Source organism: Gastrolobium bilobum, unplaced genomic scaffold (genome assembly GCF_033153095.1).
Source record: "Gastrolobium bilobum isolate Gb01-03AN ecotype WA unplaced genomic scaffold, APGP_CSIRO_Gbil_v1 utg2951, whole genome shotgun sequence".
Taxonomy (NCBI): Eukaryota; Viridiplantae; Streptophyta; class Magnoliopsida; order Fabales; family Fabaceae; genus Gastrolobium; species Gastrolobium bilobum.
Window position 1 is genome coordinate 261,508 of NW_026897587.1, and position 23,946 is coordinate 285,453.

A 23,946-nucleotide genomic window follows, 5' to 3' on the forward strand; every position below is an offset into this window, starting at 1 on the left:
CGGCATCAGTTTGAATATCAGTATTTCCTATCACCATGTTGTTCTGCCTGGCAGGATCGATGATGGAATCTGTATCCATAGCACTTATCAAGTCTACTAATTCTTCTTCTCTAGTTTGCTCATTTACCTTCCACAATCGGCCTTCCTTTGGATAGTACAAATAATATACATTTTCTAATTTGGCAGTAGGGTTGAAGAAGCGCACTTGTTCAATCACATTTTTATACATATTTTTCGCTTCTTTCGCCCACAAGACTTGATATTTGGCGACATCCAACTCCAATTCTTCTTTTGTTCTTTAAGTATAGTAGCAGCTGCCTCCAAGTCTTTCACTTTACTGGAAATACCAGTTTTTTGGGACTTCAGGGTGTTGAAGTTGGACTTCAGAGTCTCTAATTCTTTCTGGGAGCTTTCCTTGTCCTGCTTTTCAGTATCTCTGGCCATCTTAGCATCTCACTTGGCTTGTTCAAGAACAACGCAAGTATTCTCCTTCTCAGCTAAAGAAGTTTGAAGCAAAGCGATAAGCTCTCACATATATACAATAGAGCCAGGAAGAGAATCAAAACGTTGTTGCTAGATCTCCATTTTTTAGCCTCATCTTCCCATTCTTTGTTGGACATACTTTCTAGGAGAAGACCTATCTTTCTCCCCTTTTGGTACAAGTTTTAGGGGGTTCGCATCAATCTCCCAATCTCGCTACATCTGTAGAGGAAAATAGATGATCATCTTTCTCTTGCGAGATGTTTTCTCCTTCTTTTTCTTAGAATAATCTTCTTCAGTTTTGTTCTTTATTTTAGCAGTACGAGGAGAATCAATTCACCATTGAACTAGGCTAGGAGACATTGGAGTTGTAGACCTTGTTGGTCCCCGTATCAATGCTTCTGGAGAGGTCAAAGAAGGATTGCTAAAACTTGCTCCAACAGCCATAGTCGCGGCTCTTTTCTGCACCATTAGCCCATCATTTTCAGCTTGTTCGACATTGCGCTATCTGCAGATAAAAGCACCATACAAATTATAGAAGGAATATAATACAATGAAAAACATGAATATCCTGATAAATTAGTAACAAAAGGTGTATACGAAACAATAATTCTTATCGAGAAACACCTTCACATCCTCATCAGTATATTCATTAAGGATAGTGGAGGCACTCAATAAACCATTATCCGTGGAGTTGGAGGCAATCTAGTAGAGCTTCATCATTGATGCCTTATCATGAGAGTCCTGATCCTCAAACGAATAGCTCATTTTGGAAAAATCTTCAGGATCTTTAGTCCAATGTAAAAGAAAGATGGGGTTATTGTCTTCCACATCCAAATAAAATGGATGATGATCTCGCACAGAATAAAGTTTTAAGTAATATGTGTTCCAATTATAGATTTCTTGGCATATGCCCCACAAAAATTAAAGCAGGGATGTTTTCTAAATGATATCCAGCTTTTACAAGATCCATAGACTTTAAACAAACATAAGAAAAAATATGGTGACATAAAGAGATTGTATGCCATGCATAACATCTCATACACACGGATAAACCTCTAGGCATTTGGGTGCAATTGTGAAGGGGCAACATGAATCTGGTTCAAAAGGTTCATGACAAAATTTGAAAAAGGAAGATGAACACCTAAGTATGTTATCAATAAATGTGTTGATTGTTCATCAATACGAGATGAGCACACATGTTCATCCGCGAAAATTGGGGAAATTTCCCAATTATGGTCAGACGTTTTGTCTTAGGTAAGGTTAATTACAACGGACAAATCCACTACTGATTGGGTAGTATGATAGGTAGAGGTTATTTTCTTCACATCGTCATCCATCTATGCAAGGCTAGCTGCATCTCGCAAACTGTACGCAGTTTTCCTTGGAAAGGTGTGTTTACTTATGATTCCCCTGAGAGTGAAAGAAGTGAAGTCATTATTAACAGAACTAGAAGAAGTATCTAAAGAAGACGAGCTGGAAAATGAACTTATAGGCACTCCACCTATTTTACGTGTCTTAAAAGGATATCCAGGATATACAACATTCAAAGGGACAGGAGTGGGACTATGAGCTGAAGGACTGGGGTGATGAGATTCTTTAGGAATGGAACGGGGACTTGACTTAGAAGTTTCACTACCAAATATGATAATGGGAGCTTTTGTCAACGAAGAAATTTGGGAATTCAGATTAGTTTGATGCGGGATGCTACTTTGCTGGGATTGATCTCGAGAAAACTCGCTAGATCTTCCATGACTCCCATGAGATGAAGTTCTAGTTGTTCTAGGTCCTCGGGAAGAACACTACCTCCATAACCTCAAGGTGGGAGGAAGAGTTCCTTTAATTTCAGCCTTCTCCCGTGGCAATATACCCCTACTCGTCAACCACCATTCTGTTGTACTGAGTGGTCTAGACCTAGAAAATGGTCGTGGTTCAGGGCTTGTTGAATATGGCCTTTCAACCATGTTGCTAAAAATTATATAAAATGGATGATCATCATAAATTTCTTCAAAAGCGTGGTACACAACTCAGAAAGCCCAAAAAATCTAAAGGACTTGAATGAGAGGAAACCCAAATAAAAATAGCCCAAAAATCAGCAACTAACCACAAGGATGCTACTAAGGAATGCAAATAAATATGCAAGCTTCGAAGTGATCAGAAATATTACCAGAAATGAAAGCGAATGTAGATGAAAATATAAAGTTCATACTTGGTATTTATACTTGAGTTTTCGCTAAAGTTTGGAGAAGTTCTTCAAAACCACGAATGAAAAAGCAGTCACAACGTGTCAAGCAAAGGATAACAAGAAGAGAGACGAGTAGGTGAATAAGTCTTTCTTTCTGAAGAAACTCATAATGGTGATAATGGTTCCTTCCGAAAAAACTTGTGGTGATAATATGAAAAATCACTGAAGGACATAAAAGTAAAAATGAACGAAGGCAAAACGGTTTATCATAAGTGGGACAGGTATCAGTTGAAGTTCAAAGGGTTACTTAGATAACCCACATCTAATTGGCTTCGCATTTAATGCGTCTGACAGTAAAAATCACATCAATCGTTTCTCAAAGCGGCAAAATGACGGTTTTACCTAAGCCCACTCAAGTACAAGACAATGGGTACGTGGCAAATGTATCTATAGCCAATAAAGTATTTCGCACCAAAGATATATTCTGCATTAAAAAATGCATCTCGCTCCACATGCCTATAGCATCAACACCAAGCTGAGGGACTTCTAATTCGGACCTATCGTAGAGGTCCAATTGTAAACAAAGCCCAAAAGGCCCATCACACCCACGCAATATAGTTGCAAAGACAAACCATCTTGCAGTAGGAGCATGGATCTCGCTACATACTTGGTGTAACACCCTGTATATATCCGGCAATGTTATTATAATATCGTATTAAGCTGCGCTTAATTAAAAATGCGGAATTACTTTTTTCTTTTCAATTATGATGTCATTAACATTACCAGCTTGCTTATTAATCAATTAATAAAACATCACATGTATGTAATTGCAATAAAACAGCTAACTGAAATACCTCATAACATAGATAATAGGAATGTGGCTCTAGTCACGGAACTACAACAATGTAGACCGGACCATTTAACAGTTTATACAACTCACATCTAAAAAGTACTAACAGAAAGTGTCATGGACAATTCCCATGCTCACTCAAATAAGGCAACATGCCCAACATCAGTCTCAACAACACCATATCATAAATAGCGGAAAACATAAACAACATCCAAATCCAGTCATACTAACATAAAGCAGTAAAACATAATCAGCTAAGCTTCGGCCTCCTGTCGCCTGAGGGATCAGTACCCATACTACCTGATCCTGAAATAAGCATTTCCCAAACGTGGGGTAAGATCTCTAATCTGGAAATCTCAGTAAGTCAGTGAGTCCTCAAGGATCTTCCACCCCAAGCTCACTTACATGTGCAATATAAGTTCAAAAGCAGTTTATCATTTATCATTTCTAAAATAATGCAATGCAGCAGATAATCATGCCATGTGTGTTAATACTAATCTACTGGCCAGAGACAGTGCAGGTATACGTCTATCACCTACACACCGTGCAAGTGGAACCACAACATGGCTAAACCGAGGACACGAAAGCTTACCTCTAAGCTAGCTATCCAATGCCACAAGCTCAAAGTCCAATCACAGCAGATCACAATCTGATATGGACCAAATATAAATCAATAACATGTACCACATGCATACAAATTAAAGACAACACCTTTTCATTACGCTTTACGTCTTAAGGCTTCTCACCAAGCCATAAGCCCTTAATCACTTGATTCTGACTTAGTTTAACTAAAACAGAAGTTCAACTTCACCAATCTAGGGTCCACAAACCCCTAATAGCCTACTGTTCTCACCGCACAGCTACTGTTCTTCGAAATCCCAGAATATCTGGATATTCCTCGGGACCATATCCGGATATTCAATATCCGGATATCTCACTGTGCATATCCGGATATCCAATATCCGGATATCCAGAATCCCATATCCGGATATCACATATCCGGATATTGCTCGGGCACATATCCAGATATTTCACGACCGAATGCAGAAACTGCATTCCGTGAAGATATCCTTCCAAGGATGGATTTTTACCAATTTTAAACACCTAAACATACATTTCTAGGTGTGTTTGACATTACCCAATGTTAAGTTATCATCTTTTAACCTTTACATGCATCAAGGTTCCATTTTTAAGCATTAAACTCATGATCAAAGGTTGGTATACATACCAAAGGCTTAAAACAGAGAATGGAGGTGCTCTTGGAGCTCAACACAGCCCCTCAAGTCTGACTCAAAGATGTGCACGAAAATAGCACCATAAAGGTTGGTTCCTTAGAGCAAAGTTCCCCACTTGGACCTCCAAAAACCAAAGCCAAGCTTCTCACAACCAAGCCAACCAAGTCAGCCCCAAAACCTCTCACCAACAGTGGTTGAGCACTCCCCCAAGCCCACTCTCCACACTCACAAGTCACCACCCAAGTGTATACAAGAAGAAAGGGTGAAGAAAACCAATAAAGGTCACAACTTGGCTCAAGAATGAGGGAGAAGGCCAAAGGAACAGAAACTGGTCAGCCTCCACCAACAACTCACGCTCAAAGTCTGGTATCTAGGGCTTTGTGCCCTTTAAAAGGAGTATATATAGCCCAAACGCACTTAAACACACAGTATTAACTTTAATTGCTACGCTTAGCATTTTAATCCCAAAATTTGGATTATGAAACTACATAATTTTCTAAGATTTATCATATTTTTCTTATAATTTTCTGAGCACCTTTCCGGTACGCGCTTTTCCAAGCCAGTATCGGTTTTTAGCACCAGTTCTCATTATCTGGACTTAAAACTCGTTTTACAAGTCCTACATATTATTCTAGTAATTAACATGCACTTACTTTAATTTTCTGGGACACTTTTTTGGTACTCATTTATACCGACTAGCAGAGCCGGTATCTGCACTTTTCTTCCGAAAAGCGACTTTCAGCATTATTACTCACTTACTATAATTATTAAAGCCTCATAATAATTATTAGGGTCAATTATGGAATCATTTCCTAATTTTGCATATTTTATTAATTAAATTCCTTAATTAACGGTGCGGGTTCTTACATTCACCCCACCTTTTTAGGATTTTGACCTCAAAATCAGAAACATACCTGGTCGAAACTCGGGGTACTGCGGGAGAAGCTCGTCCTCACGCTCCAAGTACACTCCTCAGGAGTCCTTCCGGTCCACTGCACCTTGACCATCGGAATGATCCTGCTCCTCAGCTGCTTCTCGCCACGATCGAGAATCTTTAGTGGTCCGACGGGAGTCTTTAGGTTCTCCCGAACCTCCACATCATCCGGTTGCATCACATGCGACAGATCTGCTATGTACCTCCGAAGATGAGACACGTGAAACACGTCGTGGATGTTGGCCAGGTTCGGAGGCAAGGCAAGCCGGTAGGCAACAGGTCCTACTCTACCAAGAATCTGGTATGGCCCAATAAAACGCGGGCTCATCTTTCTCACTCCGAGTGCCCATCCAACACCCGTGACAGGTGAAAGTCTTACAAACACGTGCTCACCCTCACTGAACTCCAGTGGTCGATCCTTGACATCGTAGTAGCTCTTCTGACGATTCTGCGCCTGCTTCAGCTTTTTCCTGATCATCTGGATCTGCAGGGTGGTATCTTGGACAAAGTCCAAGCCAAACAACTCACGATCCCCAACCTCCGACTTGCAGGTAGGTGTACGACACCTCCTACCGTAGAGCGCCTCGTAGGGTGCCATGCCCAGGCTAGCATGGAAACTGTTGTTATAAGAAAACTCTACCAATGGAAGGTACCTATCCCATGCTGAGCCCTGCTCCAACGTGCAAGCCCGCAACATATCCTCCAAGGTCTGGATAGTCCGCTCAGTCTGTCCATCAGTCTGAGGGTGATAGGTTGTACTCAGTCTCAACTGCGTACCAAAAGCTCCCTGCAGCGCCTCCCAGAACCGAGATGTGAACTTCGGGTCCCTATCATTGATGATACTCACGGGCACCCCGTGAAGCCTCATAATCTCGCGAACATACAGTTTGGCCAACTGTTCTGTAGTGAAGCTCACCTTCACTGGAAGAAAATGGGCAGACTTCGTCAGTTTGTCCACAATGACTCATATCGAGTCACAGCCAACTTGAGTCTTCGGCAGACCCACAACGAAGTCCATGGAAATGCTCTCCCATTTCCACTCCGGAATCTCAAGAGGTTGAAGTTTACCAGACGGCTTCTGGTGTTCAAATCATCATTGTCGAAATCAGCATCTCAGGCAAGTTGGCTGTCATCAGGAACCAGTGAAGGGTTGGCAGCTCCAGCTTACCTTCATGGACCACAGAGTCTACTTTGAACATAGGCTTACCCATTAACGAATAGCCTTAGAGAGGCCACCCCTCTCCACTAATCAACCAGAATACTACCTCATGAAGGACAATGATAAACACGATGCTCAGGCACTATAAGAGGCCATTAGCCCATGTATGATATATCTCTTTGAATACTTAAACCTCCTTGGATATAAAACTGACTTGAGCATCGGAATGCCTTTGCAAGTACCCCCAGTCGCTTTCATACAACCCAGTGAAGCACAAACACAACCCAACCAACTCACAACACAATATAACATCTCGCTTAACTCTCAAACTCCAAGCATCTGGTGGACAACATAATCTCTTCCTTTTCTTCATCAGCATCCTCCGTCTTTAATCGTCTATGGTTATGCCTATCTCATTTGGTGTTGGACTGATAAGGAATAAATGGCAAAAATTTAATTAACCTAATTACATATTAAATTATAGAAGTTACAAAAGTTAAACCTTAGTAGGAAAAAATCATATGGGAAAAAAATGCAACAAATATTTTACTCCCCTTAATGATAACATCATTTAATATCTCTTAGTCTGCGAATCTCGGTCAATCATATATATCATATTCTCAAAACTTAAATATGTGATATCTTAGTAAATAAATCTGTCAAATTATCTCTTGAATAAATTTGTTGAACACCAAGAGATAATTATGCTTCCACTTGTGAACAAAATTCTATTTGGGATCTAGCTTTATGTGGATCAAGTAGATATCCTACATTATTCCAGTATTTTTGTGGTGGAGAATAATTAAATCATGCTAATAGGCTTACACTAAAACCTCTTATTTCACTAAAATCATATTTTATTATTCTGAATACTTTTTTTAATATGTTCAAAATTTAATAATTATATCAAATATTGAAATTTACACATTTAATAACAACATTTTTCAAATTAATTATTTGAGCTAATGATTAAATTATCTCTTATTATTAACATTATAAAAAACTTATTCATTTTAAATCTATTCTTTATTGATGTAGGAGTGCATTATTCTCTCTTTCCATCTGGGGAGCAACCTTGAGCTATATGATGAAAATAAAATTAATAAGGGATTTATTGCAGATACAAGTTTCACGGGGCTCATAATTTAAAAAAAAAATAAAAAATAGATGACCTCGGAAGTGTATGCAACAAATTGATTTTTTTATCATGTAACATGATAGTAACTTTGCCCAATTAATAATTATAGAGTGTAAATATAAATATTTTTTCTTAAAATAAGTGAATATCTATTACAATTTTTAAATATAATGTTAATAATGTCGAAGTCGATTTAACACTCTTGCATATTATTTATTTAAGAATATGTTACATGCTTTGCTGCCATTGGTATTGCCTAATTCAAATCGAATTGATTGGATAATTAATAAAATAATGAAGAATTAAAAAAAAAAAAAAAGAATATGTTACATAAGATGAATTTAGTCGATGTTCAAAGTTTAATATATTTTTAGCAACATGAGAAGATCATATGATGACAAATACATAAAAGTGATGTCCAAAATTTGTGTTTGTGTTTTTTATTTTTCTTATAATATAACATTAACATCATAACATGCTGATGAATAATAATTTTTTTATATTGCAATTAGGGAGTGTTTGGGCCAAGTTAGGCAAACCTTAACCAATTAACATTTTTTGTCTGACTAAGTAGTTAAGTTAATAAACAAATGATATATTATCATTATTATTAGGAAAAAGTGTTTGCCATTTTAAATGACATAACACTCTGTCTTTTTAAGAGAGAGACAGATACAGAAAAAAAAATTATTTAAATTTTAAATTAAAAAAATCATCCACTTTCTCTCTCTCATGATTTTCATTTTCTGTGTCTATCTCTCTCCTAAAATAACATAACTTATATCATTTAAAATGACAAACAACAGACCCTATTATTATTTGGTAGTTAATGCATTATCATTTTATTTATATTAAATGCTTACACAAGATAAATAAACAAACCTTGGTGCGACCGAATCCTAAAGTGCGTGTGAGTGAGTGAGAGAGAGAGAGAGAATGGAAGCGCTAAAAGTGTGGAATCTAACGTTGCATCCATTCAAGCACTTGTTTCACTCCTCTAACGCATTTCGTCAAACAACTCGAAGGCTTGTTCTCCGTTCCTGCTCTTCTTCAACCACCACCTCCGCCGCATCCGCCAGTCGCAACCGGCGGAGCTCTTCGTCGTCCTCGACGACTTCAACTTCAGATAGGGAGGCCATTCGAGCCATTCGCTTGAAGAAGGTATATGACTGACTTCCATTGTGAATGTGTCGTGAGATGTTTGATTCACATTGTGGTTTGTTCTTTTTTCCTTTTACTTGGTGTATTTATATGTGTGGTGAAGGATGAATTTCAGCTGAATTATAGTTGAGTTTGGATATGAAACTTCCAAACTATGAGATTTTTCATTGAACTTCAGTATTTGGAAATTCGTTTTGGGGGAAAATGAGAATCGCATGCCTTTCTTTTACTTTTTTTTTTAGAAAAAAAATTTTTTGCTTAATTTTATTGGGTAACTTTTTTTTTTTACTAGCGGTTGTGATGGAAAATTGAATGCGAAGTTATATGTTGTCAAGCATAGTTACTTGGGATTAGAAGCCCCTTTTCTTCAATTATGGATAATTTGGACAACGTGAACTTGTCAGAGGGCTAATAAACTAATGGACTTTAGTTTGAGATTGTCTTCTCATTTGAAGAAAAACTCATTATTTTTTACTACCCTTTTTTGTGGTTGTTTTGCAGGTTGAAGAGTTGAGAAGCAAGGGGCTAGATCCATATGCTTATGGTTGGGACAAAACTCACAGTGCTAATCAGCTGCAAGATATATATAGAAATTTAGGAAATGGCGAGGAAAGAAGTAGTGAGAATGATCACGTATCTGTCGCGGGAAGAATTGTTGCTAGGAGGGCATTTGGAAAGCTTGCCTTTTTGACACTAAGAGATGATTCTGGGACAATCCAGGTTTTTTTTTTCTTTCTAATTTTTCTAATTTTTTTTTTACACTTTTTGTTGCTCTTTGTGTATTTGTTGTAACTTTGAACTAAGACATGTCAGGCTTTTGTTAAGTATCTGCTATACCGTGTTGCTTCATTCTTGTCGGAGTCTTAATAATTAGTTGCATTTTTTATTCACAGATAAGGTAGAGTTTGACTTCTTTCTTTAAAGTAAATGTTGTGGAGAGCTGCTAATTGAAGTTGTTAAAATCTGTGATTTCAGCTCTATTGTGACAAGGAGAGACTCATAGGTGATCAGTTTGAGCAGTTGAAGGCGCATGTTGATATTGGTGATATACTAGGTGCAAGAGGAATAGTAAAACGCACAGAAAAAGGTATTTTATCTAAGAGGCATCTTAAATGGATTTTCCTTTTCTTTTGAGGGAAAAAATTGATTTTTATTAAATTAATATGGCTTGCATTTGCATCACGTTATGTATTACCTCAATGTGAACAAAGGTTGTGAGCTTGCAGTAATTCTATGACTTGTATGCTTGTAACTTGTAAGTTGATGTGCATGTGCCCTTGTTTTGGTTATGTATATGTACAATTAGATACTGAAAGTTTGCTGCTGAAATTATGTATACAAACTCTAGTATATCACTGAATACGAGAGTTTAATGACATTATATTTTTTAGAATTGTTTTTCTCTTTAGGTAAAAGAAGGTTAGCTTATTATCATTGTGTTTACTCCAACTGGAAATCTCATGATGTCTTTAGTTTGATAAAACCAAACAATGCTTGTATGAGAATTTCTTTTGTGCATAGATATTCTAATAGTTGTCGTAATACATTCAACTAGAGCTTGCTCAGCCATCACTGGCTTCATTTTCTTTTCCCTTGTGAGCATCAATCTACCGCAGATTTCTATGATATGTGCAAACACTTCAAAAAGTGACTTGGAACTTGTAGAAAATCTGAAGATTATTTCCATTTATTAAGAGAGTTTGTCAAATCCCTAATTGATAGGATTCAATCAATTAGGATCAATTTTATTTCCATTTTTATTTTGGATTGATTAGTTTCCTTTTTCTTATTTTATTTTCTTTTTGAATCACATATGGTGTGTATTTATGTATGTATCCTCTTCTTATTGCAATACAATTCTATGAAACCTTTTCTTTTTAGAATTCTCACATGGTATCAAGAGCCAATATGATCCCATAAACCATCTGCCCCTGTCACCGTTGAAAGGAAGCACGTTCATGCGCCGCCATGCCGGAGGAATTTTTTACCGCCATTTGTGTCATTCAAATCGTCGGCTCCTCCTCTTTCAGTTCAAGGTGTCAAAACTGAGTTTGGAGCTAGATGAATTTTGGGTCATTCCGCACATCTCATGCTTATTCAATGACTTCATCCCTAAACACTTCTGCTTCGTCTCCTAACCTTAATTTGCAGTACTCTGGAGATAATTTTGGGCTCCAAATTACCAGTCACCGATTAAATGGCAAAAGCTTTCTACAGAACTAGTTATAATAGTGGCAAATTGATTACCATATAGTTATCACCTTTTAAGATTGATATCCTTTCTCTGCTGGGACAAATATGCCCTTAGACAAATGTCATAGATAATTCTTAATTTTCCTTTGCCTTTGATTACTTTTGGTCTGCTTCTAGGATACCTTTCTACGGTTGCTTATATGTTGGTCTGGATTTTTAATTGATTATCATTCATGGATAAAAGGGGAACCATGGCTTCAATTAAGATTTTGGAATCTTTTTTCTCAAAAAATTGAAATAAAAAAGTTGGCATTTAGAGAACTGTGTGATGTATTAATATCAGATAGGCAAGTAAATATTGCAATAAAATGAACCAAGTGATTCCGACAAAAAGAACATATGTAATGTGTAAAAAAAAAATGCTCTAAAGCAAAGCATAACAATCTCCCCCTCCCTGAAATAGTCCTTAATTTTTAAATATGGAATGAAAGCATCAATGAAATGATACTTTCAAAATATGAATTTCTATTCAGTGTCGTGATTAAGCTTTGTTTGATTAAATCACTATTTACCAAATTGCCAATGGAGTGTAGAGCAAGTACTTTGAAAGTATGATGGCCTACTAAGAACTAGAACTGGAAACAAACAGCAAACAGTCCTCTTTTAAGATGCATCATTGCACATAAGTTAAAATTACACTTGTGAAAGATAACTGATAAGAAACTTAACAATATAAAATCTGTAGAAACTGCTTAACATACATTGATATTTCTGATCTTGTGACTCCCGGTTCTGTGTGAAAAATGCATTTTTTTTTCTTTCTGAAAAAGCCTATCTCTTTAAGCTTGAGAAAGTTGGTCCATGACACGTTAGTTTGTTTCTATTTGTTGTTTGTGGTAATTCAACTCAAAACAAGAACTTAAATGTGGAATCTAGGAGACACATTAACAATTGAAATTCAAACTCTTGATAGTGTTTAATGCTTTAATAGATGTGTTGACCTCTGCCAATTATGTTTTTAATACCGATGTTAGTCATGCATATGTTTATGCCAAATCATTTTATTAGCAGTTTTGGCAGCTCACTCTAGCTTTAATTGTGTCAGTTTTGAAAGTATTTCCGTAATCATTAAATGAATTACAAGGTGTTTGAGGTTTTGCCGAACTTTGCAATTACGAACCACAAGTGTGTAACCAATATTATCATTGATTTTAGAAATTGGGAATCATGTTTTCATTTCCGATATTGAGTGGAAATTTCAGAAATATGAATTGAAGGTCTTGGCCTTATCCATTGCTAGTCTTTGCATATTACAGTCTTAAGTTAATTCTGTTATGTTGTTACGTGTATTGATTGAGAGAAAAATATTTCACTTTTAACTGCAAAAAGAAGCTTTTGGAGGAGTTTAAGAGGTTTTTTTTGAGCTGTTAGTTCTGTTGTTTCCATGCATAGTTTCCTTCTTTCTGGATCTACTGTCTTCTCTAAAGTTGGAGTTCTTAGATTGTATTAATTTTCGGGTTCTTGCCAACTAGTTGTAACCTTTACTTATAATTAGTTTAAATAATTTTAAATGGGTGAATTAAGCAAGATAGCCAACCTTTTTTTATTTATTTATACAATGAAGGTAAAATTCGTATTATTGGAAAGTGAATGCAGTAAAGAAATTTTCATCTCACTTCCAAGAAATCTAGAAAACTAGAAAAGCACTAAATAATAAAATAGTGACTAATTAACCGTACTCCATGCTTGGATTTCATCTTGAAGGTCTTTCAAAAATATCTTGTTCCTATTGAATGTGATCTTAGATTGTTGCTTTTCTTACCATTTTTTATATGTAGTAAAAATTCAAAAAGTGAAAAAAGAGGTGGGGCGGTCTGCTGAAATTTCCTTTTATTATAGTCTTACCACCTTCTCATGTTTTTCTTGACTTACTTCAGGAGAACTTTCTGTGTGTGTGCTATCTTTGGCAATCCTCACAAAATCTCTGCTTCCACTGCCCGACAAATATCATGGTCTAACTGATATAGATAAACGTTATCGCCAGAGGTATGCTCATTCTTTAATATTTTGTGTTTGTTTCTTTTTTTTACTTATTGAAGTTACTGTCATATACTAATGCATTTAGTATTTTATTAGTGATATTGTACATGACTACAATTCTTCTATACTAGGATTTTTTCCCTAGTTTATTCTATTTTTGTAGTAGGTGATCAAATCTATTTGAAAAGTAGGATTGTATTATGTGAAAATTGTGTATTATAACTGTACAAGAGCTCTCTATTTAAAGAGACTAAATGACCTAATGGGCTAAGCCCAAAGAAGATTCTAGAATACAGCTCTCTATTTAAAATAAAATAATATTACTATTTACAACAAATCTCATGTTCTTCTTTCTTTCTCGTCTCTAATAAATATTTTCCTCTATCAAAATTTTTTTAATGGTCTTTTGATTTTTTTCTTATTTTGTGAAGTATAACTTATTTCTTGTTCATTCATTTTGTTGTTGTTGTGTTATTTATATTTCTTATTCCTTCTTTTCTTCCACATCATCTCTGATTATCCCTTTCACCCTTGGACTTAAACTTGGCTAGCCCTTGTTTTCAAATGTTTTTTTCATGTTTGTTGTGGACTTGTGTTTAGGTATGTAGATATGATTGCAAATCCAGAGGTAGCAGATGTATTCCGTAAAAGAGCAAAGGTGGTTTATCTTCCAAACAATTTTTTTCTTAAGACAAATCTTGCTCAATTGTTTTGGATTTAATATAAAAAAATATAATTTAATGTAGATTCAGAAAGTTTATTTTATCTGGCTATTTTCCTGTTGCCAGGCCTCTTAATTGGGTTATAATCATGGTCGTCAAATTCGAGGTCCTACCTAGGATTGAAAGGGGGAGGGGAACACATAAATTGTGAGATCGTAACTTATATCCTAAGATCCCACCTAAGATACACAATTGTATTCAAACATATATATTATGCATATAAAATAACATAAATAAGATAAATAACCTTTAAATCACTAGTAAAATTTACATCATCAACACCACCTTTATATATCAGACTCACCCAGTACATGTGCCTGTGGACATCTTTGTTATTTTATTATTATCCTTCAAGTCTTGAACTAGTATGATTTATTCAAGATAAAAGTAATCCTTGTATTGTTTAGATTTTGGGTTTTCTAATTGTATTTGAATAAAGATGTATTTGGATATTTCTATAGGATTGTATAACTGAATGATGTAGCCTATGCTTATAACCACTTAGATGTTTACTAATACGAGAACAGTCTGTATCCATAGGACCATGACAGCTATCATGTTGTCTGGTGCAGAATTTTGGTTGAATGGCCATGCTCTTTATGTCTGGGCTTTGGGGTTGTAATACATTATCACATGTGTCAACATTTTCTTTTTCTTGCATTCTTGTTGCTATAAAGTTAAATTTTTTTCTGTGTTTTTATTACATATATTATTAATGGAGTTGATTTTAAAGAAGATCTTGGAATTTGGGTTTTAGAGATTGTAGCGTTTCATTCTGTGCTTCTCTCAGACAGATTGATTAATAAAAATATACTTCTCCATTTATTTAGTGCCTGAGCAAATAGCTTCTATTTCCATTAATGTTCTAATCAATTCCATTCAAATAGGTTGTATCCCAGATACGGAGGACAATGGATTCTTTAGGTTTTGTTGAAGTAGAAACTCCAGTTTTGCAGGTTTGTTGATTTTAATGTACCTACACAATTTTTCTATATAAAAAATTACCTTCACAGGCTAGCAGTTTATGTTATCTTCTTATATATGCATTATACTGGATCTGTTGAAAGTGAGATTGATATAGGAATTATAAGATTGCAATTAAATTTGACCGTGACACTTGTCTTATCCTGTTGATAGGTCATTGTCGGATGTAATTTTAACATAGCTAACTATTTGTGTATAAGTGTGATAGGAATTAAGAACCACTTGAGTAAATAAGAGAAAGTGAAAGAGAAGCTAAGAGAGAAACAGTGTGTTTTCTATACTGTAACTAGTGTGGGATTTAGCCCATTTATCACGCTATTGATATAATTAAAAGAGGATACAAAAGGTGAAAACATAAGTTAATGGATAATTTGTTTAACCATCAATGTAATGTAAGAGAACAAGATAAGAGCAAAGCTACAGAACCAGAGAGGTAGATTGCTTTGACACTTGATCATAAGCCTCTTTAAATATATATAGTGCATTTTTATTTAGTTTGATACTATTTGAAGTTTATCCCATGTTTTTTTTCGTATTTCTAGTATTCGAGGGTCTGCCCTTGATATTTGGGTCACTTTTTATATATGCAATGCACATTTTCAATACTTGCTAGTCATTTTATATTGTTAATTTAAAAAAATAAATTTTTAATTTAATGTTTCAAAATGGGCTCAATATCATGCAGCGTGAATCAAATAGAGTACAAGTTATACTATGCACGGGTCGCTTAAATCAAATATATATGATTATATTTTTTATTTAATGGATAAATATTAAGTGCATATTTGAATAATTTATTTTGTTTCAAGAAAACTTTATAGACAAAATATTTTATATATAATGTTTAGTTAAAAGTGTTAAACATACTTCTCAAAGTATAAGAGATACTCATTTTTAAAATTTGATAATATTATATGATTTGGTTTTTTTTTTTTTTTTTGTAACAATATTTACATGTACTTTTAAAAATTTTATACATAATTTAAATGAGAAAATGTTATTTTATTTATTTTCACATGTTAATTGAATTCTTTTATGGCTTGAAAAATATTTATAATTGTTACTAATATCTTCTTTTTTATTGAAAAAAATAATTTTCTAAATACATCTTAATTACATTTTGATAACTTTTCTTTATAGGCATTATATATTAACAAAAATCTTTGTTTACTATGTTATCTCATATTTACAAAATTGCTGACGCATCTTATGCTAATATTAGTAGTATAAAACACTATAAACAAAATAGAAATATATCATCAATGAAATATACATAAAATAAATAAAATAATAATTTCATTGGAATATTATTTTCTTAGCTCAGGAGAGGACCCACTATAAAAGTAGGCCTTGGGAAAGCCCTCGTGGAGGAGGGGAATGCAATGGAAAAAGGACAGTGTATTGCAAGATTAGAAATTGCATATTGTTATTGCATTTTCAAGCTCTATTAACAGAGTTGTCACATGGTGAATTCAAATATTCTTATCATTAAAACTTGCAAGATTAAGATTAAAAGAAATAGACTTTATAAAAATGTTAGAGAATAACATTTTTGCGGCATTTTAATAATGTATTTGTATTAAATATGTATCTTTTTTTTTTGTATATAACATAGAGGTATCCCCTCTCAACCTCCTCCGGCCACCTTGTCCTAGGAGTACGACCCTAAGACTAACTCCTCATTGGAACATAGGGTGTAATGGATCACTGTCACCAGAGGAAGGGTGAGACTAATCCCCATCCGTGGGGGGAGTGGCTGGCCCCGAAAGGATTCCAAGAATTGCTTTGGCCAAGGTTCGAACCCTGGACAAAGCAACCCTGGACGCTCTGCTTTTCCAACTGAGCTACCCTTAGAGGTTAATATGTATCTTTTTTAAGTTATTAAAAAAGTTACACTTTGATTGCTACTTTAAAAAATAAAAAATTGAAAGGTTAGAATAGATGAAAGGTCAAGAAAGATATAAATAAAAGACATGAAAAGTTAAAAATTAAAAAATTGGTTATATAATAAAAAAATGAAATTTAAAAAATAGCCACATGGCAATAGTAGTGGAAGAATTTTTGTATTATATGAAACTGAATTACTGAGCAAACCTAATAGGTTTTGGTTACATTTAAAAATTAGGCATAAGGTTATCAGCAAACCATGGCCATTGCCCATCAGAATTTGATTTGAACCATTAAGGGCAGTGTTTTGAAGTAAATTCTGTGGATCGACAGTCACATGGTGTGTACCACCAGAATCAAGGTACGGAGCTTGAATGTTGAAGTCTCCAGATGTAGTCAGTGGAGCCTTAGGTGTCTGCGACATTGTACTTGAGCCAGATGAAAATTGCAGAGGCATAGGACCAAGCTGTGATCCAGATGAGTGATTAAATTGATGACCAGTAGGTGCACCAGGTTTAGTGAACCGAGATGCAATGATGGAATAATGTAATAACCTAAAGGAGATTGAGTTGGTAGATACAGAGGTGGCGTGAGTGGAAGTTAAGGCATAGATGAAGCCCATGAATGCCAAGAATGTGTAGGTGAGAGCACAAATGGAGAAGCTTGGGTGCTGAGATTGATTTTGGAGGAGGCAGATGATAACAACTTGATCATCATGATCAAACTTATTGCAAAGATGACATTGGAACCACTATGATATCCTGTGTGTCCTCCTCTGCCTCTGGACCCTGACCAAAACAATTATCACTGTGCCCATGAGAGAACATCTCCTGAGTAGGGCTGGGAATATGGAAAGCCAAGATCAGGTCCATAACCAAACTGAGATTGATTCTGTGGATCAGAATTCACAGTCGGAGCTGGCGAAGAAGCTTGAGTAGTTGTAGAGGACTGAATTTCAAATCGACATAACTCTCCTCGGGAGTGGCATGAGCAACATTCAGACAGTGGATCAGATACAGTTGCTTGTTGATGCTTATTGATTTAAGCTTCCTGTGAAAGCAGCAAGGCCTCAATATCAACGACGCTGTAGGGATCTAGGCGACTTCTTATCGAAGTCACAAATGCTTCATACTCTCCTTGGGAAGACGATATCAATGATGCTGTAGGGATCTAGGGGACTGTTTATCGAAGTCACAAATGCTTCATACTCCTTGGGAAGACCTTTTGAGGATGACATTTATTTGGTCCTGCATGGAAACTTGAACTCCAATCAAAATCAAAGAAGCTATGGGATTTGATGTGAAGCAGGTACTTGGAGATTGTGCAACCTCCTTTCTTGGTGGTGCGCAACTCAGAAAGAAGTTGATGAGCTTTGGCTTGCAAGTAGAAAATATGAATTTCTTAGTTGCTAGGAATGAATGCAAATAACAACTCATGCAAGCAGCGACTCAGAGAGAGATGATTAGCCATGAGAACATGTTGTCTTGTTGCTTCCATTGGAGATAGGCTTCGCTCACACATCTGTGTTCCCGATACTCCTCTGCGGCAAATGTCAACAGAATCTCTGGATTCATGTAATACTGGTGCCAGCAATGAGCATTGATTATACAGCCTTGACTTGTTATTTCCAGAAAAGGAAGTTCTTCTCATCAAGGTGAGCAGATATCGAAGGTGAAAAATCATCAGGACCAGAGGATGGAGTCATAACTGGAGGTGGACCAGAATTGTGGAATGGATTTAGAGGAGAGGAGGCCATGGATTCAGGATTGAAAAGAAGCTCTTTATACAATGATAGAAATTAAGAACCACCAAGAAACTGAGAGAATAAGAGAAAAGAGAAGGTAAGAGAGAGAAACCTAGTGTTTTCTATTCTGTAATTGTAACTGAAAAACTGAACCAAACTAACAGGTTCTGGTTACGTTCATAGTTTGGATGTCACTCAGATTCCTAACTGAATACGAACCATTCTAACTACTTGTCAGTGAGGCTGATAGCTGGGCGTAACAGTATAGCAGATAACTACGTAACTACTGCCCTGCTGAGCAGAGCTGAGTATTACTCATAACAAAGTGCAACCCAATTCACCCTATATTTTTGCCTATCTCCTGATTTTATCGGATTCCTTGTCATTCAATTCACTACTAAACCATTGGTGGTAACTATATTGATGCTACCGTTAATTACTTATCCAGTAGCCATTTGGTTTAGAAATTTATTTTGCCACCTTCTATTTATGCGTGTTAGCTCCGCTGTTTGCTTCTGTTGTAATTCAGTACTTTACTTTTTCATTTAAAATATTACTGTGCGTTCAATGTAGTAATAAAATTATATAAAGTTTGTCAAAGCAGTAAGTGGATACCTTGCAAGTATAGGTCCTTGTATATAGATTATAGTCTTGGCTCTCAATAGCAACTGATAAGTGATGTAATTACTGTATGAAATATCTTCTTTTATCATTCTATTTATACGATTTATTAGGTGTCTGACACTTTGTACATGGAGGTTTTTTTCTGATTAGTTTTATTGACTAGGGAGCAGCTGGGGGAGCAGAAGCCAGACCATTTATTACATACCATAATTCTCTTGGAAGGGACTTATATCTGAGAATTGCAACTGAACTGCATCTAAAGAGAATGCTGGTGAGATCTGAAATATTTGTCATTTGCGAGGTCCTTGTTTGGCCTACATACAAACAAGAGCTTACAATAGCTTTCAATTTTTTAATTTTTTAATTTTTGCAAGGGAGGGATATACTGAGGAATTAGTAAAGATATGCTATATTTAACAAAGAAGGAAAATATATTTAGTATTCACCCTGAATGTAGTGCAAAAGAATAAGATTACTAGTCATGATCTTGTTTCTTTTATGAAATATTGAAAATTATTTGCTTATCCTGAAATATTGCTCTGTGCTTATGGTACTAATTATTAGAATGCTATATTTTCTGTTAAAGGAGATTTTCATATATTTTCTGTTTGTCTTGAACGTGGCACAGATGTGACCTTTTCAAGCTATGAATTTGAAATTGGATAGACAAACAAAGATGTTCTTGATTTTGTCCAGCTGTTAACCATTTTAATGTTTTTATTCATGACAGGTGGGTGGGTTTGAAAAAGTATACGAGATTGGTCGAATATTTAGAAATGAAGGAATTTCAACTCGTCATAATCCTGAATTCACAACTATAGAGGTAAATTATTTAGTTAATTAGTTTACATTTAGGAGGCGAATTTTATAGGCTTCTAATTCTATTATTTTCATTGGATATTATTATTTTGGATATCATGCTTTGTTGACCATCTTTACATAGCCAGTCCCAAGCGCAGTAAAAAAGGGTTGTGTTAAGTAGTTGACAACCAAACATAAAACTTTCAAATCCTGACATGGATCAACAATTGTTGTTTTGAATGTACTGAGAGTTTTTAAGTCAGTTTCAATGCTTGGTAAGGGCATATATTATGTTTCCCCAATTCCCGTCATAGCATAAGCTTTCAAGCTAGTTGCTTTAACAATGATTGCAGGATATTTTAATTTGCATTTTTGTGTAGTTGATAATTCTCATTATATCTTGAATTACATTCTGCTGTGTATTGATAATATTAGTTAAATTTTAGATGTATGAAGCATACTCGGACTACCAAAGTATGATGAATATGGCAGAGGAGATCGTTATTCAATGTGCTCTTGCAGTCCATGGGAAGCTTACCATTGATTATCAGGTAGACACTGTTCTTACTAAAAATTACCTAGAATTTTATTGATGCCTAAAGTGCTGAGATTAGGAACTAGAAGGGTTCAGTGTCTCTTGCTAGAAGGGGTCAGACTCTCTTAAAGTTGGTGTAATGATTACATGCAGGGAGTCGAGATATGTCTGGAGAGACCTTGGAGGAGGGAGACCATGCACAACCTTGTTAAAGAAACTGCAGGGATTGATTTCAATGAATTGGGAAATGATCTTGAGGTTGCAAAGCAAGTTACTCTGGGTACCCTTGGAAATAATATTGATAACAAGGATAAAGCTTCCATTGAAGCATGCCAATCTGTTGGCCACCTCCTTAATGAGGTTGATTGGCTTTTTCTTCCTCTGTCATATTTGCATCCATTTTATTTTTATTTTTTCATTTTATTTGATAGAGTTGGTTATCTTTGCAAATAATCACACTTATTCTTTTGAGGTGATGTCTATATATTGACACTCCTTTCTGGCTGCACCTTTTGAATTTGTTATATTGTCAATTCGACTTGCGTACACTAAGCAGTTTGTTTTTGTTTCGTTTGTTTAGGTTTTTGAGATTGTTGTAGAACCACAGCTCATCCAACCTACATTTGTTTTAGACTATCCAATTGAGATATCTCCACTGGCTAAACCCCACCGAAGGTAGAAACATAGAAAATATTGAATAATTCTATTTTCTGTTATTAAATGCATTTCGACCCAAAGTACTATGAAGTATTTATCTGTTAGGGACTTAGGGCTTAGAATGCATAAAGGGTATAAACATTCTTTTAGAACTTTATAATACTTAATGAAGTTAATATTTATGTTATCATTTGCCTTCTTTTTCAACACAGCAGTCAAATTATCCAGTCCATTCAGGCAGTTATTCCTACATTATCATTATCATTATCCTTTATTCTTGTATTGTCATTATAATTGTTTTAATGGCACTTGAAATGCTTCCCATAATCGTCCTGCCCTTGAACAATCCCCTTGTTCCCTCATGATATTGGCATCAATTCTGCAAAGGTTATGAATATATGAAAAGATAAACTCGTTATGGACTTTCTCGGTTTATGATTTCAAGATTTATATTGAAGTCTAAGAGTAAGACGCTATTCTTTTCCTTTCTTCCTGTGGCTTACCTTTGTGAAAGAATTCTTGATAATCATGTTTTACTATATATTTTCTGGCATGAAGTGATAAAATTTATTGTAAAAATACATCATAAGCAAACTCAATAATAATGTAGGATAAACATTTCTTGTTTCTAGACAGTATCTTCAATCTTACACTTAATCCTCCATTAGATCCACAGGTTTGACTGAGAGATTTGAACTTTTCATTTGTGGTCGTGAGCTAGGCAATGCATTCTCTGAATTGACTGATCCTATAGATCAGGTAAGTTTCCAAAGGTTTTAAACTTTTCATATTCAGGCTGCATACCTCGTGTAGATTTTGCCGAACATAAATTAAATATAATGTGTTTGTCATCACTGACTATACGATACTATTCTCTGTAAGTTATGAAGTATCTTGTTAGTTCAGAAGATTATTTATCTTGTTTTTTGTTGTATTTGCAATAACACCTTAACAAGATAGATGACTTATTCCATAACAAATTAAGCATCATTTATGAAAATCTATTGACGTATCAGCTGGCAAATGAGTCAAACTTTGTGTTGTATTATAATTAAACCGGTGCATATACTAGAAATAGACGATGGGGCTCTATTAACTTCTATGGAAAAGGAATGACGTCTAGTGATTGTTTATGGACAATTAATGTCAACTCTGTCTCAAGTTAACTCTTGAAGAGTGAGTAGTTTTATGATTTTATGATCAACAAAATGGTTGCAATTATTGTACTCTGGCAGAGAGGACGCTTAGAGGATCAAATTAGACAGCATGAAAAGAAGAAAGCAGAAGCTGTTTCAACAAATGGTGATAAAAAGGAAGCAACGGAAAATGAGGATGACATGTATGAAGTGACTCTTGATGATGACTTTTTAACAGCTTTGGAATACGGAATGCCTCCAGCTTCTGGAATGGTATCATAATCAGTTTGCATTTCCTTGTATATTTGTGGGACTATGCTAGATGAGAATGAATACTTGTTTTTGTTATTAACATTGTTTGAAAGCACTGATTTTGTCCAATGCAATCCACAATTCTCGTCTTGAAATCAATTTTGATAACAAAAGTCAAATTCCTATACTCGTGTCTTTTTTGAAAAGGAAAGTTCATTTTAAATGACAATCATTTAAGTTCATTTTAAAATATTAATTTCATAAATACTGAGCATTGTAAGGCCAAATCGTGATTTTCGTTTTATGTACTTTCGTATCTAATTTTTATCTGTGCATTTTTGTTTGAGCGTGTTTCTGGTTTAACTGTAATTTATTGAATTTCATATTGAATAACATAAGACATATCAATTATGAAGTACTAATGGAATTTTTATGCATGTGTATGTAGATGAACCAAAATGCATGTGTATTAATGATATAATAAGTATAATAATTAGTTATCATGGTGTGTGCAAGTTAATGTTTTAATTTTTCAGTATTATGATTTTAGTTGTGTTGCATTATTTATCCCACAAACAGTGCAATAGCAAACTGTTTTTTATGTCTGCTGTAGCTTTTGTCAGAGATTTTATTTGCTGCTTTTTAATTGCCATTTACAAAAAGGATATTCTTTCCAGGGACTTGGAATTGACAGGCTCGTGATGCTTCTGACAAATTCTCTTAGTATTCGTGATGTAATCGCCTTCCCAGTGCTCAAGGTTCAGCAATAGTGATACATTTGCAGATTAGCAGTTAATCTAATCGTGCTCTCCATCATTCATCATTCACTATGTAGCCTTCATTACATTTTGATTCTTTGTGTACCACCTAGAACCTGAGAAGATTAATACAGAGCAATATGAATGCAAAGGTTTATTCCTGATTTTTTGGTAATAGAAAATTACTTCTTAGTTTCATTATGTTGTTGGCTCCTATAGTTTTTACTTACTTTCTATATTCGTTTATGTAGTTTTAAAGTTTCTATTTCTAATTGCAGTCTTACATGTACAATGTGGTTTTAATGTGAGGCTCAATTGAGGATAACCTGTAGATACTCTTATTGAATTGGAAAATGATGGGTAGATGTTGTAATTAGAGATGTAAATGGGTCATGCGGCCTATGAGGTGCTTACGGTCTGGCGTAATTTGGCCTATTCTATTTTCTAATTAGAGCATGTATAATGTATAGG

At 35.1% G+C, this 23,946-nt stretch overlaps 1 protein-coding gene across 2 annotated transcripts; it reads left to right on the top strand.

The window, feature by feature from the left end:
- The first annotated feature begins 8,879 nt into the window (after positions 1-8,879).
- Positions 8,880-23,626, top strand: LOC133308368 (lysine--tRNA ligase, chloroplastic/mitochondrial). 2 transcript variants are annotated; one of them, XM_061508987.1, is made up of 14 exons: positions 8,880-9,142; positions 9,644-9,862; positions 10,118-10,229; positions 13,273-13,381; positions 13,976-14,033; positions 14,985-15,053; positions 19,500-19,607; positions 20,067-20,159; positions 20,584-20,688; positions 20,826-21,032; positions 21,253-21,347; positions 21,998-22,088; positions 22,565-22,738; positions 23,395-23,626. In XM_061508987.1, exons 1-14 carry the CDS (start codon positions 8,918-8,920, stop codon positions 23,485-23,487), a joined length of 1,758 nt encoding a protein of 585 aa, XP_061364971.1. In that variant the 5' UTR covers positions 8,880-8,917; the 3' UTR covers positions 23,488-23,626. The 2 variants fall into 2 exon arrangements, 1 of the variants encoding a protein (XP_061364971.1); XR_009751152.1 differs by lacking the exon at positions 23,395-23,626 and having other exon boundaries at positions 22,006-22,088; positions 22,565-22,617.
- The last annotated feature ends 320 nt before the right edge of the window (positions 23,627-23,946 follow it).

What these genes read in the sequence shown, in the direction of transcription:
- LOC133308368 (XM_061508987.1), top strand. Translation starts at nt 8,918, where the DNA reads ATGGAAGCGCTAAAAGTGTGGAATCTAACGTTGCATCCATTCAAGCAC. An exon ending in TTGGCCACCTCCTTAATGAG is followed by an intron (nt 21,033 to 21,252) that starts GTTGATTGGCTT and finishes TCGTTTGTTTAG; the next exon opens with GTTTTTGAGATTGTTGTAGA. An exon ending in CTGGCTAAACCCCACCGAAG is followed by an intron (nt 21,348 to 21,997) that starts GTAGAAACATAG and finishes ATCCTCCATTAG; the next exon opens with ATCCACAGGTTTGACTGAGA.